At 49.8% G+C, this 13101-nt stretch overlaps 1 protein-coding gene across 1 annotated transcript in view; it reads right to left on the bottom strand.

Moving 5' to 3' along the window:
• Positions 1-13101, bottom strand: part of ARID3C (AT-rich interaction domain 3C) — a 318060-nt gene that overhangs the window by 134595 nt on the left and 170364 nt on the right. Inside the window, exon 3 of the mRNA XM_069214965.1 lies at positions 7876-7948. Within this exon, the coding sequence (XP_069071066.1) occupies positions 7876-7948 (73 nt within the window). The remainder of the gene's footprint in view (positions 1-7875; positions 7949-13101) is intronic.

Below are 13101 nucleotides of genomic sequence, written 5' to 3'. Positions count from 1 at the left end.
GGAGTGGGTTGTATGGTTGATTGGAGTACATTGGGGTGGATTGAAATGGGGCGATGATTAGATTGAGTGGGGTGGATTGGATAGAGAAGATTGGACTGGAGTGGGGTGGATTGGGTGGGGTGGATTGTGGTGGGTGGGTTGGATGGGGTGGACAGATTGGGGTGAGGTGAAATGGGTGGACTGGAGCAGATGGAATGCATTTGGGTGGTCTGGACTGCAATGTGGTGGGCTGATTGGAGTGGGATGGATTGCAATGAATTGGACTGGAGTCTGGAGTATTTTTTTTTTTTTTTTAGAGTGGGGTGGAGTGAGATGGATTGGAGTGGGGTGGAATTGACTGGGATGGATTGTGTTGGATGGGGGTGGATTAGACTGGTGTAGAGTGGACTGGATTTGAGTAGGGTGGATTATGATAGATTGGATTGAAGTGCTGTGCGGTGGGGATTGGACAGGAGTGTATTTGATTGGGGTTGATTGTAGAGGGGTTGGGTAGATTGGAATGGATAGATAGAGTGGGTTGGGTGGACTGGATTGGAGTGGGGTGGTTTGGGGTGCAGTGGATTGAGGTGGGTACATAGTATTGGAATAGGGTGGAACGGATTTGAGTGGAGTAGGGGTGATTGAATGGGACTGGAATGTGGTGGCCTGGATTGGTTTGGATTGGAGAAGGGTGTGTTGGATTCAAATGGTGTGGCCTGAATTGTGTTGGATTGGAGTGGGTTGGATTGTGAATGGGGTGGATTGGACTTCAGTTGGGTAGATTAGATTGGTGTGGATTGGATTGGGGTGGAGTGGGGTAGATTAGATTGGTGTGGATTGGGGTGGATTGCGGTGGAGTGGGGTAGATTAGATTGGTGTGGGGAGGATGAGGTAGATTGGAATGAGTGGGGTGGATTGGGCTAGAATGGGGTGGATTAGACTAGAGTGGGGTGGATTTAACTGTAGTGGGGGAGATTGGTGTGAGGTGAGTTGGATTGGACTGGATTGGAATTTCGTAAAGTACACATAAGAAAGAAACAATGTTGGTTTGCAGTATTTAGAACAAAATAATCTTCTTCTTTTGAGTACATGAGCACAAACAAAACACAAGTGCAAAGTGAGAAAAGAAGACTAGACAAAATAAAAGAAAGTTACATATAGAAAATACAACTTTTCTATTTTGTTTGTCTTGGGTACATTTTTGCCAGTCACACACCTTCTATATGCAGGGCACTGGAAGTTACAAAGAATAAAATAGCACTGCATTCTCATTGGGAGCAGCAGATGGGCACTGATTAAGTTGAATCAACTAGAGCTTGGTCTCTGCTCCACAGAAAGTAACAGAAATGATGCTAAGCCTGCAGTGACAAACTACAAGGCTGTAAAGAAGATTACCATGCAAGCGAACTAATAGTAAGCACCTGGTGGGCTCCAAGCTCTTTTTGTTAACAACAGTGTCTCACAAGCGAGACGCATGCACTGGCACATGCTATTACAGGCTCGACCCTAACAAGTTCCCCAGTCTTTAGATACCACACTATCTACTTTTCAATATACTAAAAACACGACATATATATTCCTTATTAGTCATAAGGTCAAGGACAGCCAATAGACTAGTCACCAGGCCACAGAAACCAACAATGTTATACTCTGGCCATCAGACGAAGGAAACAAACCACCAGCCATCAGGTACCTCACCACATACTTTTTATCAGAACAAGAAACAGAGCAACTATATTTCCTGATTTTCAGGCTCAAGAAAGTAACAACAGTAATCATCAGTCACCACATAAAGGAAACTAACCATGCTAGCAACTCACCAATTAGCAACCAGAAATAGACGATTTACACAGTTTTCATGAGGCCAAACAAGAAACAGCTACTCAATCAATCAATCATTCGCATTTATAAAGCGCGCTACTCACCCATAAAGGGTCGCAAGGCGCTGGGGGGGGGGGTCAGTGCTCGAAGAGCCAGGTCTTGAGCTGCCTTCTGAAGGAGAGGTGTTCAGGTATGGCGCGAAGGTGGCTGGGCAGAGAGTTCCAGGTCTTCGCTGCCAGGAAAGAGAAGGATCTTCCTCCGGCGGTGGCTTTGCGGAAGCGGGGTACGGCTGCCAGGGCCTGTCCGGCGGATCGTAGGGTGCGCGGAGGAGTGTAGAAGGAGACGCGGTTGTTGATGAGTTTGGGTCCGAGGTTGTGAAGGGCTTTGTGTGCGTGGGTGAGGAGTCGGAAGGTGATCCTCTTGTTGACGGGGAGCCAATGGAGTTTTTTCAGGTGTCCTGAGATGTGGTGGTGGCGAGGGATGTCCAGGATGAGTCTTGCGGCAGCGTTCTGGATCCGTTGGAGTTTCCTCAGTAGCTTGGTGGTGATGCCCGCGTACAGGGTGTTCCCGTAGTCCAAGCGACTGGTGACGAGGGCGTGGGTGACGGTCTTCCTGGTGTCGGTGGGGATCCAGCGGAAGATCTTGCGGAGCATGCGTAGGGTGTTGAAGCATGCCGAGGTCACCGAGTTCACCTGTCTGGTCATGGTGAGGGATGAGTCCAGGATGAAGCCGAGGTTGCGCGCGTGGTCGGTGGGTTGGGGAGTGCTGCCTAGGGCGGGGGGCCACCAGGAGTCGTCCCAAGCGGTGGGAGTGGGGCCGAGGATGAGGACCTCCGTCTTGTCGGCGTTCAGTTTCAGGCGGCTGTCTGTCATCCAGTTCGCCACTTCCTTCATTCCTTCATGTAATCTGGTCCTGGCTGAGGTGGGGTTGTTTGTGAGGGATAAGATGAGCTGGGTGTCGTCGGCGTATGATATTAGGTCGAGTCCGTGTTTGCGTGCGATGTTCGCCAGGGGGGTCATGTAGATGTTGAAGAGAGTGGGGCTGAGGGAGGATCCTTGAGGTACGCCGCAGATGATCTCCGTGGCTGTGGATCTGAAGGGGGGCAGGCGGACTCTCTGAGTCCTTCCGGAGAGGAAGGAGATGATCCATTCGAGGGCCTTGCCTCTGATGCCGGCGTTGCTGAGGCGTCGTATCAGGGTGCGGTGGCAGACCGTGTCGAAGGCTGCGGAGAGGTCCAGGAGTATGAGGGCCACGGTCTCACCCTTGTCGGTCAGGGCTCTGATGTCGTCCGTGGCTGCGATGAGGGCGGTTTCGGTGCTGTGGTTGGTCCTGAAACCGAACTGTGTGGGGTCGAGGGAGTCGTTGGTTTCCAGGGCGTTGGTGAGTTGAGTGTTGACAATTTTCTCAATCACTTTGGCGGCGAACGGCAGGAGAGAGATGGGCCGGAAGTTTTTGAGTTCGGTGGGGTCTGCTGTGGGTTTCTTTAAGAGGGCGTTGAGCTCTGCGTGTTTCCAGCTCTCCGGGAAGGTGGCGGTGGTGAGGGAGGCGTTGATGACATCTCAGAGGTGCGGTGCGATGATGTCGTCGGCTTTGTTGTAGATGTGGTGCGGGCAGGGGTCCGATGGGGATCCGGAGTGGATCGAGTTCATGACGTGGGTGGTCTCCTCGGTGGTGGTTGGGCTCCAGGTGAGGATGGTGGTGAGGTCGGTAGCGGGTTCCGGGGAGGGGTTCGCGTCGGTGGTCGGGAAGCTGTTGTATATGTCGGTGATCTTGTGGTGGAAGAAGGTCGCGAGGGAGTCGCAGAGGTCCTGTGATGGAGGGATGGAGTTGTTCTCTGCGTCCGGGTTGGAGAGCTCTTTGACGATGCCAAATAGTTCCTTGCTGTTGTGGGCGTTGTTGTCAAGTCTGTTCCGGTAGGCTGTTTTTCGTGCGGCGCGGAGGTGTTGGTGGTGTTGGCGGGTGGCGTCCTTGAGAGCTGACATGTTCTCTTCGGTCTGGTTGAGGAGCCACGTCTTCTCGCGGGCGCGGCATTCTTTCTTGAAGTCCTTGAGGTCGGGGGTGAACCAGGAGTTTTTCTTGTGGTTGTTGGTGCTGGCTTGAGTTTTCAGGGGGGCCAGGAGGTTGGCGCAGTCGGAGATCCAGTTGGTGAGGTTGTTGGCGGCTTCGTTTGGGTCGGTGGTGCTGGTGGGTCGGTTCTGGGAGAGGGTTGATGCGAGCTGATCCGTGGTGATACGATTCCAGTGTCTTCTTGGTGGTTGCTGGGTGTGGTGGTGCACAGTGGTCTTCTTGAAGATGAAGTGGACGCAGCTGTGGTCCGACCAGGTGAGTTCGGTGGTGTGGCTGAAGGTGATGTGTTTGCTGGAGGAGAAGATGGGGTCGAGCGTGTGTCCGGCGTAGTGGGTGGGGGTGTTGACTAGCTGATTCAGTCCCAGGTTGGCGAGGTTGTCCAGTAAGGCGGTGGTGTTGTTGTCGGTGAGGTTCTCCAGGTGAAAGTTGAGGTCTCCTAGGAGGATGTAGTCGGTGGACGAGAGTGCGTGAGGGTTGACGAAATCTGCGATGTCTTCGCTGAACTTGGTGCGGGGTCCTGGTGGTCTGTACATGAGGGTGCCTCTGAGGGTGGTCTTGGGGTCGCTGTGGATCGTAAAGTGGAGATGTTCGGCGTCGGGGAGTGAGTTGTCGGTGTCGGTTGAGATGCGGATGGAGTTTTTGTGTGCGATGGCGATGCCTCCACCGATGCGGTTGGTGCGGTCTTTCTGGATGATTTTGTAGCCGTCGGGGATGGCTATGGCGATGTTGGGTGCCGAGGAGGGATTCATCCAGGTCTCGGTGAGGAAGGCGATGTTCGTAGAGTTGAGGAGGTTCCACAGTTCGATGGCGTGCCTGTGGACGGATCGGGTGTTGACCAGGATGCAGTGGAGATAGCTTCCGGGGGGGTCGTTCTTGGCGGGAGCGGTGCTGGTCCGTAGGCAGGTGAAGTGACAGTTGCTGCAGGTGAAGGGTCCGTGGGTCCGTTTGGGGTGGGCGCGGTGGCAGCCCGGAGTGCGGCCGGGGTTGAGGTTGACGAGGGTGGCGGAGTCGTAGGTCAGGCGGGGGGCGCGGGGGCCAGGGGTTCGGGCGATGTGCGCGGTCCAGGCGCGGACGGGCGCAGACGGGCTTGCCTTAGGCGCGCCCGCTGCACGGCCTCACAGCGGCCGCCATTTAAGGGGTAGCCGGGGTCAGCTGGGAGGCGGGAGGAGGGCAGGTAGGGGGAAAAAAGCAGCAACAAGCGGCGGGAAAAAGGCTCCGAAGGCGAGGAGGCCTAGAAAAATGACAAAGTGCCGAAAAGGCGCAGAAGGCAGGAAAAACGAGGGGGAGACGGCGGGAGGGTAAGGGGGGCGGCACTCAGAAGATGCAGGCACTCGGGGATACAGAAGGAAAAAAGGGGAGCGCGATCACACAGCACAGGCACTCGGGGATACAGAAGGAAAAAAGGGGAGCGCGATCACACAGCACAGGCACTCGGGGATACAGAAGGAAAAAAAGGGGAGCGCGAACGCAGACAAACGGCAACACAGACACTCGGGGCACAGTCAGCGATGCAGGCAAAGGAGAAGGCAGAACAGGGGATCTGGATCTGGTGGCGCTGTGAGGACAGGGGAGCGACCTACCCTGGGGTCGAGGGTCGCTGCTACTCTACTCAGCAATTATCAGACCACGTAAACCAGTCACACTTCTCACCAGTTGCCATGCTATGAAAATCATTCACAGTTCTTGCTAATTATCAGATTATTGGAACTAACCACAATAGTCAACAGACCAAGGAAACAAACCACGCTGATCACCTGTCCCTAGAATAGGGACAAAAACGATACAATCCTGAAACAAAATAGCCTACTCTTACTGTTAATAAGTCATCAGACAAAGTACATCACCAAACTATTCACTAGTGGTGACTATAACGAACCCAAGCACACTCTCATCATCAGTCTAATTAAAACAACCACAAAGTTCACCAGCCACCATGCCAGGGAACCCACTTACATTACTCATTGGCCATCAGGACAAGAAAATCAACCATATTATTCAATGACAACTGGGCAAGAAAAAACACAATAGACTCTTTCTAGTGGCTATGTCCAGGGAAGAATAAATGTATAGTGAGGTGTGTGGTATGCATGAGTTACCACTCCCAAAACTGATGCCTTTGTATAGTCTCAATGCTGTCCAAATCTAATGCAAAATAAATCCCTTTCTTGACTGGCCATCAACATGACGCTGACATGCAGCCGGTTTTATGATAGTTTAACATCATTTGGTAAATACAGGCAGGTAAACATGTTGTTTTCTGTCTATATTTATGCATAAAAGCAGCAACAACGGAAGGCTGGGACCCCGAATTATACCAATATCAATGCCCTGAGCAAAAGTTGCAAAATGTGCTATATCTCAGTGTAGTTAGATCCCCAATCCTCCCTGAAATGGATCTCTACATCTATAATACAAGTGTTATTCTGAGTCTGAGATGAGAACAGCATGTAAATTAGTTAGCAAATATTTTAGTTTCTTTTGAAGCCCTTTTTAAAGGCAACAGCTGGACCGGCTTAATAAGTAGGAAAATAATACGATTACAGTCTAATTAGGGCCCAGTAAGAGCTCCACTTGTCTTTTGCTCTCCCCACATATACCATATGCATTGAGTAAGGGCATTAGTGAGGTAAACAGTGCCTGTTGTTTGATCCAGTGTGGGGTTCAAGAAGAATCAAGACAGCGCCTAACAGTGGTAACACAAGACCACTCCCTCAGCTGCCAGCAGGGGAGCCCACACTCCAGCTGTGACACCTTAAGGCAGACTAGCAGAGCTGCAGGCAGGGCAAGGGGGTGATACTCAACATGTCTTGCACAGTTATTTGCATGGTGGGCTCATAATGCACAACTCCTACCACGTCGAATGCTGTCTATTTAATCATAAGAACTTGCTCATCATCAACGCCAATTTGTCGAATATAGTACAGAAATGTCGACTCCACCCATAATGCAATGCATCAAACAAAATGATGTGGTTCGATATCAAAGCACGTCATCGTGAATGTCTTCATCCACATTTCAAAAGGGTTGGACATAAAATTGGAGGATGGGGGTAGGGGAGATCACTTTCCTTGAACTGATTAAAGCCCAAGGTTTAAATGCTACTCAACTGACTTTGGTACAGTTCGACATAAATGCCGAATCACAAGGAATGAGCAAGGGATTAGCTCCTTCCTTCTCTTGTTTGCACCCTTCGTAGGCAACTGTCCTCAGCAAATTAAAACAGAGGTCGTTCATTTTAAGCCCTACGAAGCTGTAGGTGAAAGGATGTATGGGCAGAAGTATCCTTGGCCTGCTTGGTACTCACCAGCGCTCGCGAGGGGTCCATCCGCCTTGCTTCTAACTTAAAAGACTAAGACTAGCTTTCGACTCAGCGAAGGCAGCATGCGCAGACTAGATCCACAGCTTCCTCCGTTTGCTTTCATAAACCTGAAAACAAATTTACTCTACCTTCTCTTGAGATCTGTGCTAAGATTTCATGCGAATACAACAGGTTTGCACTTGTAGGTGGGTACAATGTGTGGTGTGATGTGAACTGAAAATCATCTTTTGCCATAAATCACCGAGAAGAGACAGTGGTTGGGGAAGGTAAATGTGATGCAAAATATTAGGGTACGCTCCACACGGCATGGTTTGGAAATTTAGTAGTGGCCAGAAAAGTGGCTGGCTGTGGTGGCCTACACATTTCCATTAGGTCTCTAAATGCCATTAAATCACAATGTAAAACACAGTGTGATCACATTAAGACTCATGATCCAAATATTTCAGACCCACTCTCAGAGTTTAGCTATTTTTTCCATATTTTCCAAAATGGTTATTTATTAATTTGTGCTAAAGTTTAAAGGTTCTTGTAAGGAATGGGCGCCGAGAACACTACTTATTGTGTTTGCTTTCATACTATAGCTGAGCTAGAAGTTAAATTGATTTTGAGCTAAAGGTTTAACCAGTTGGCTTTGTTTTCCATACAGAGACAATGCTAGGTCTCCACAGGGAGCTCAGACTTCCACTCACCCCTCTTCTGCATGTAACTGAAGAGATCGTCCAAGAACTCCTTCCTCTTCGGGTCATCATCAAGCTCGTACAGCTGAAGAATAGAGATAAAAGGGCTAGTTAGTGGCACCGACATTAAAAACTTTCACAAATCCGTGAACAGCTTTTCAAAGGTGTTTAGAAATGTAACATATACAGAGTATTAGAAGAACATGCAGTTTCACTACACCCAACAATGCAATCAGTTCTCAAAGCATCCAATCCAAAGTAGAACTAACTGGACCATCGATGTGTCCCAATTAAGACTAATCCTAATCATACCTACCAGAGAGATCAGGAGGTGTCTCGGTAATATCCAGTCCCAAGGATGCCAACTTGAGGTCTTAAGAACTTCCAACCATAATCATAACCAATACCATGACCAGGGATGCCAGCAGAGACCTGATTATAACCAACAGTGCAATCAGGCAGAGTCATGAACGTCCAGTCGTAATTGATAATACCGTGATCAGGCGGTGTAAAGAAGATCTAGCCCTACTCATAAACAATCAGAGAGCCTGAAGATGCTCCAGTCCTAATGATAGTGAAGTCTCTCGAGAGGGCATCTTGAGAATGTGCTGTCACAATTAAAACTGTGCCATCCAGTGGTCTCAAGGAAGTGAAACTAACTATAACTAAGAGCCTATGTGGATGTCTCTAAATCTCCAAACTTACCCATAACCAATAGCCTGATCTGACAATATGAAGAACATTCTATTCTAATCATAAACACTGAAGTAGAGGGTCTTAAGACCATCCCAACCCAATCATGGGCAATAAGGCAATCAAGCATTCCCTGGAACGCTCACTCTTATTATTAAAGAAAAATGATAACCTAATCAAAGGTTCTTAAGATCCTCCACCTTGAAATACAGCAAATAGTGTGATCAAGGGTTTTGCAGAAGGTCTAGTAGCACTCGTGACATAAATGTGTTTAGAGGATGCTATGAATATCCACTCTTGACCATAACAATTAGTAAAATAGGAGGGAGGTGTGATATGTAGAAGCTCGGTCCTCTCTTGGGGTCCCAACGATGGAGTCTCTCCTCCTCATTAGAGGGGTGAGGTGGAGCACTGGAATCCAGCAGGGTGATAGTTTGACCAATGTGGAACAGTGCCAAAAATGTTGGCAGAACATATGTCGGAGTCTGCAGAACCAGTTTGTCTGGGAAGAATGTGGTATATGGCAGATTGCCACAAAAAGCCTGAAGCTCACTGACGTGCTGTGCTGAGGTGATGGCGATGAGGAACTCAGTCTTGATAGTAAGAGGCCATAAGGGGCAGCAGGACATCAGCCCCCTATGCATCACCATAGCGTAGGGAGCAGATTCCTCTAAGGCAGGTCCAGGGGGTGAGAGGAGATCCCTTTCAGGGACAGAGTGAATATAGCCTCCTGTAGGTCCTGGTACAAATTATCATCCTGGTACGGCAGGCGAATCCATCACCCTGCACAGTCACCGTCCCACTCTGTCCCAAAAAGGGAAAGTTAAATTATTATTTTTCCTTTGTGGGATGGCAAATCAAGTGTGGGAAGAGGTGCCTCAGGTGGAATAGGGTGTGATCTCAACTGAGGTTGGACTGGAGAAAGAGAAACAATCAGGACCTCCTCCTCAGGCGTTGACAGAGTCAGCGTCAGCATTAAAGAGTCCAGGACTAGCATAAATTGTGGTGCTGGAGGCAGGGTCCGAAGTGGAGTCCGAGACAAGATGGACTTGGAGGGTCCAACTGGGGCCTCAGGGGAATCTGGCAGTAGTGATCCATATGGAAAGGCTTTTGACTCCTTGGACCCGAAGGTGTGCTAGGTGGATTTGGTAAGGAATCGAAGAGCCAGGCCATCATGGCTTCCAGGATATCTTCCATCTGTGGCATGGTTGACGGCCTCGGAAACATGGGCTGTGCTGGAACCAATTGCGGGATCGGCTTCGCAGTTGGCTAACTTTGCAAGTGTGATCGATAAGTGTGGCGCTGCGTCCCATGCCTTCTCAGGCGAATTTGAGTAGCACGAGAGAGTGGAATCCTGCTTTGATTTTTCGTGCTTCTTCCTAGACTTATGTTATGTTTTATGGATCACCCAATCGAGCATCAAAGCACTGGAGCAGGTGTTCAGGTGTGGGTCTAAGAGGGGGTGAGTGAGAGCTAAGTTGGAGGTTAGTTTAAGAGGCAGGTCTTCAACTTCTTGCGGAAATCAAGAAGCAAAGAAGAGGCCCTGATTTCTAAAAAAAGGGGCATTCAATGTTTTGGTTGCGATGTGGGAACAGGCTAGACCTCCAAATCTGCTTTATCGGATACAGGGGTGTGTCTGAGGACGAGGTATGCAGAGCGCAGGAGTCTACTGGGTTGGTGGAAGGGTAGGCGACTGTTGAGGTATGCAGGTCCTATGTTGTGCTGTGCCCTATACGTGTGCATGATGAGTTTGAATTGGCAGCTTTTGTGTATCAATAGTCCGTGAAACTCTCTGTGGTGTGGGGTAATAAGGATGTGGCAGGGGAGGGTTAGGACGAGTCTTGTTGCAGCGATAGTATGAAGTTGGTGGAGTAGGTGTTTCAGAGAGTTCGGCATAGTGTGTGTTCCCATTGTCTAGTCTGCTAGTGTTGAAGGATTGAGTGACGGTGTGTCTGGTGTTCTTGGGAGTCCACTTGAACATATTTCTGAGCATGCAGAGTTGGTGGAAGCAGGAGGAGCTGACTGCTGCAGGTCAGAACTGATCCAGACCCTGCAATTGGGGGGGGGGGGGGAGGAGAGAGAGGAAAGGGGGCTATAGGGGAGGGAAGAGGGGTGTTGCAGCCTCAGGGGTTCCGCGACTGCTTCAAAATTAAATAATATTCAGATTAGGTCCCCAGCTTTCAGTAATGGCTCAGTGGGGGGTCCATGGATTCCAATGATGATTCAATGGGTGTCCCCCTGTTCCAGTGATGAGAAAGTGGGGGTCCACGGAAGTCAAAAGGTTGGGAACCGCTGTCCTAGGGCACAATGGGAGTTGCAGTTCAGAACTGGGGTACACCTTGAGCATGGGGAGGGGGCGGATGCAGATCAGGGATGGGGTACGCCTATTTTATTGGGGTGCTGCAGCATTGTATCTGTCAGCTGTGTCTCTTTTCCCTACGAGAAGGTGGGTGTGCTGAGTGTGTGTATACAAGTGCCACATACACAAGAGCGGCTGCTCGTATACTAACATCTGCAGCACTGACGCCCCCGTCCCATAGCACCCCCCTCCGGCTGTAACGGACACCTTCGTTTTCCCTACGCACAATTACATTTGCTCTGTCTGTCTAATAAATTATGCACGCACATTTTTTCTGCCGATAAAGTCACGCACCTGCTCATTAAAGCTAATCAGCTGCTAACGCGGGAAGCTGGGCAGAGGATGTGAGTAACCAGTGATCTGTAATCCACCCGGGATCCGTCCGGAGGGCTCCGCGAGGCGCGTGCCCGCCAGGTGGACATCAGGCCCAGCTCCCTTACAGCGGCGGCAACATCATTACTCATCCCAGCGAGTTACATAGCGCCGACCTGGCGCACGGGCAGATGATTCATCACGTGTGCGCTATCTAGGTTTTACCGCCTAACCCCCGTCACCAGTCCAGGTTCCTTCTGTCGCAGGTCACTGTTTTCAGCTGTGTGAGTATCACTGGTCAATAGGTGCAACCCTAGGTTACAACTTCCAGAAGATTTTAGATTGTCAAAAGGAAACCCGGAAATGAAATGATGGTGGCCTGAGGACTTGGCGTTAGGAGCCCTTCCCTTGTATAAGAGCCGATCCCACGCAGCCTCTTAAATGGAGAGATTTCAGTCATACACACCTGTCAGGGAGAGATCGGGTATGTGCAGAGAGGTTTGCACCTCCACCCATGCCCGTTCCACACTCCCATGACGCAGCAGGTCATCTACCCAGCACGAGCCTGGGTAACATTACAAGTGATGGGGAGCCGCTTCCCTGGCACACAAAACAGCTCAGCCCTGACCCAGAGCATCTTAAAACAGGCATCCTCTCTGCCTCATCCTCGCCACAGTTCCACAGCCTGTCTGAGTCCACACCTCCCTCCATCAACCCCAGAACACCCTAAAACAGACCTCCTCTCTGCCTTAACCTCACCACAGGTCCACAGCCTGTCCGACTCCACACCTCCCACAACCCCAGAACACCCTAAAACAGAACTTCTCTCTGCCTTAATCTCACTACAAGTCCACAGCCTGCCTGTCCTCACACCCTTTCATCTCCCTCAGAGGACACTACAGCTGGCCTCCTATCTGCCTTAAGCTCACCACAGATCCGGAGCTGGTATGACCCCACACCCACATCAGCTTCTTACCACACTAGAGCAGACCTCCTCTCTGCCTTAATCTCACCACAACTCCACAGCCTGCTGGACCTCACTCCCTTTCATTGCCTCAGATCACAGTACAGCAGACCTCCTCTCTGCCTTAATCTCACCACAGATCTAGAGCTTGTCTGACCGCGGACCCACCTTTGTCAGCTTCAAACCACACTAAGGCAGATGGCTTCTCTGTCTTACTGTCACATAGTCACATCTTGTCTGATGCCAGATTTCACCTCTCCTTTCATCAGCCAGCTTCCACAGCACAAACTGGGCACTTTCTTTGCAAAGTCTGCAACTAAGAGGGCGAGGCTAACTGGTCAACACAAAAACAGAAGTGCTCGGGACAGGCTTATGTCGTCGAGATCCCAGTAAGCCAGAGAAGAGATAGGCTTGTGTCTTCCAATCACAGGAGGCCAGAGAAGAGATAGGCTTGTGTTTTCAAAATCCCACTAGGCCAGAGAAGATCCTAGGTGCATTCGCTAGATTTTTTGTTTGCCAGAACAGGGTATAGGAGCCGTCTCGAATACTCTAGGTTGGGCTAGCACAAAAATATCTCTTCTCCGATTCACGTTTTTGGAAATATCAGTCAGGAAAATAACCAATAACCATTTGCAAAGCCAATAAGTCTAGCCTTGAATGAACAAACAAAGGAAAAAGCGCAATGGTGACGCATGATGTATGCCAATGGACGCGTCATTACGCAAGCAGGTATATGTGAGCATGCATGCTTCTAAAATGACACAAGTTCCTCTTTTTTTTATTTACTGATTTGAAATGGATCAGTACATAACTAAAACTAGGAAGGAAAATGAAAAATTAATGTATAAAAATAGGACTGCAGTGTGGAAGGCAATGGGGGAATGGTAAGAGCAGACAGCAACAGGGAGTG

This window comes from Pleurodeles waltl, chromosome 1_1, assembly GCF_031143425.1.
Source record: "Pleurodeles waltl isolate 20211129_DDA chromosome 1_1, aPleWal1.hap1.20221129, whole genome shotgun sequence".
In the NCBI taxonomy this organism is placed as follows: Eukaryota; Metazoa; Chordata; class Amphibia; order Caudata; family Salamandridae; genus Pleurodeles; species Pleurodeles waltl.
Note: the sequence above shows the minus strand (reverse complement) of the source record. Positions and strands in the feature narration are given on the sequence as shown.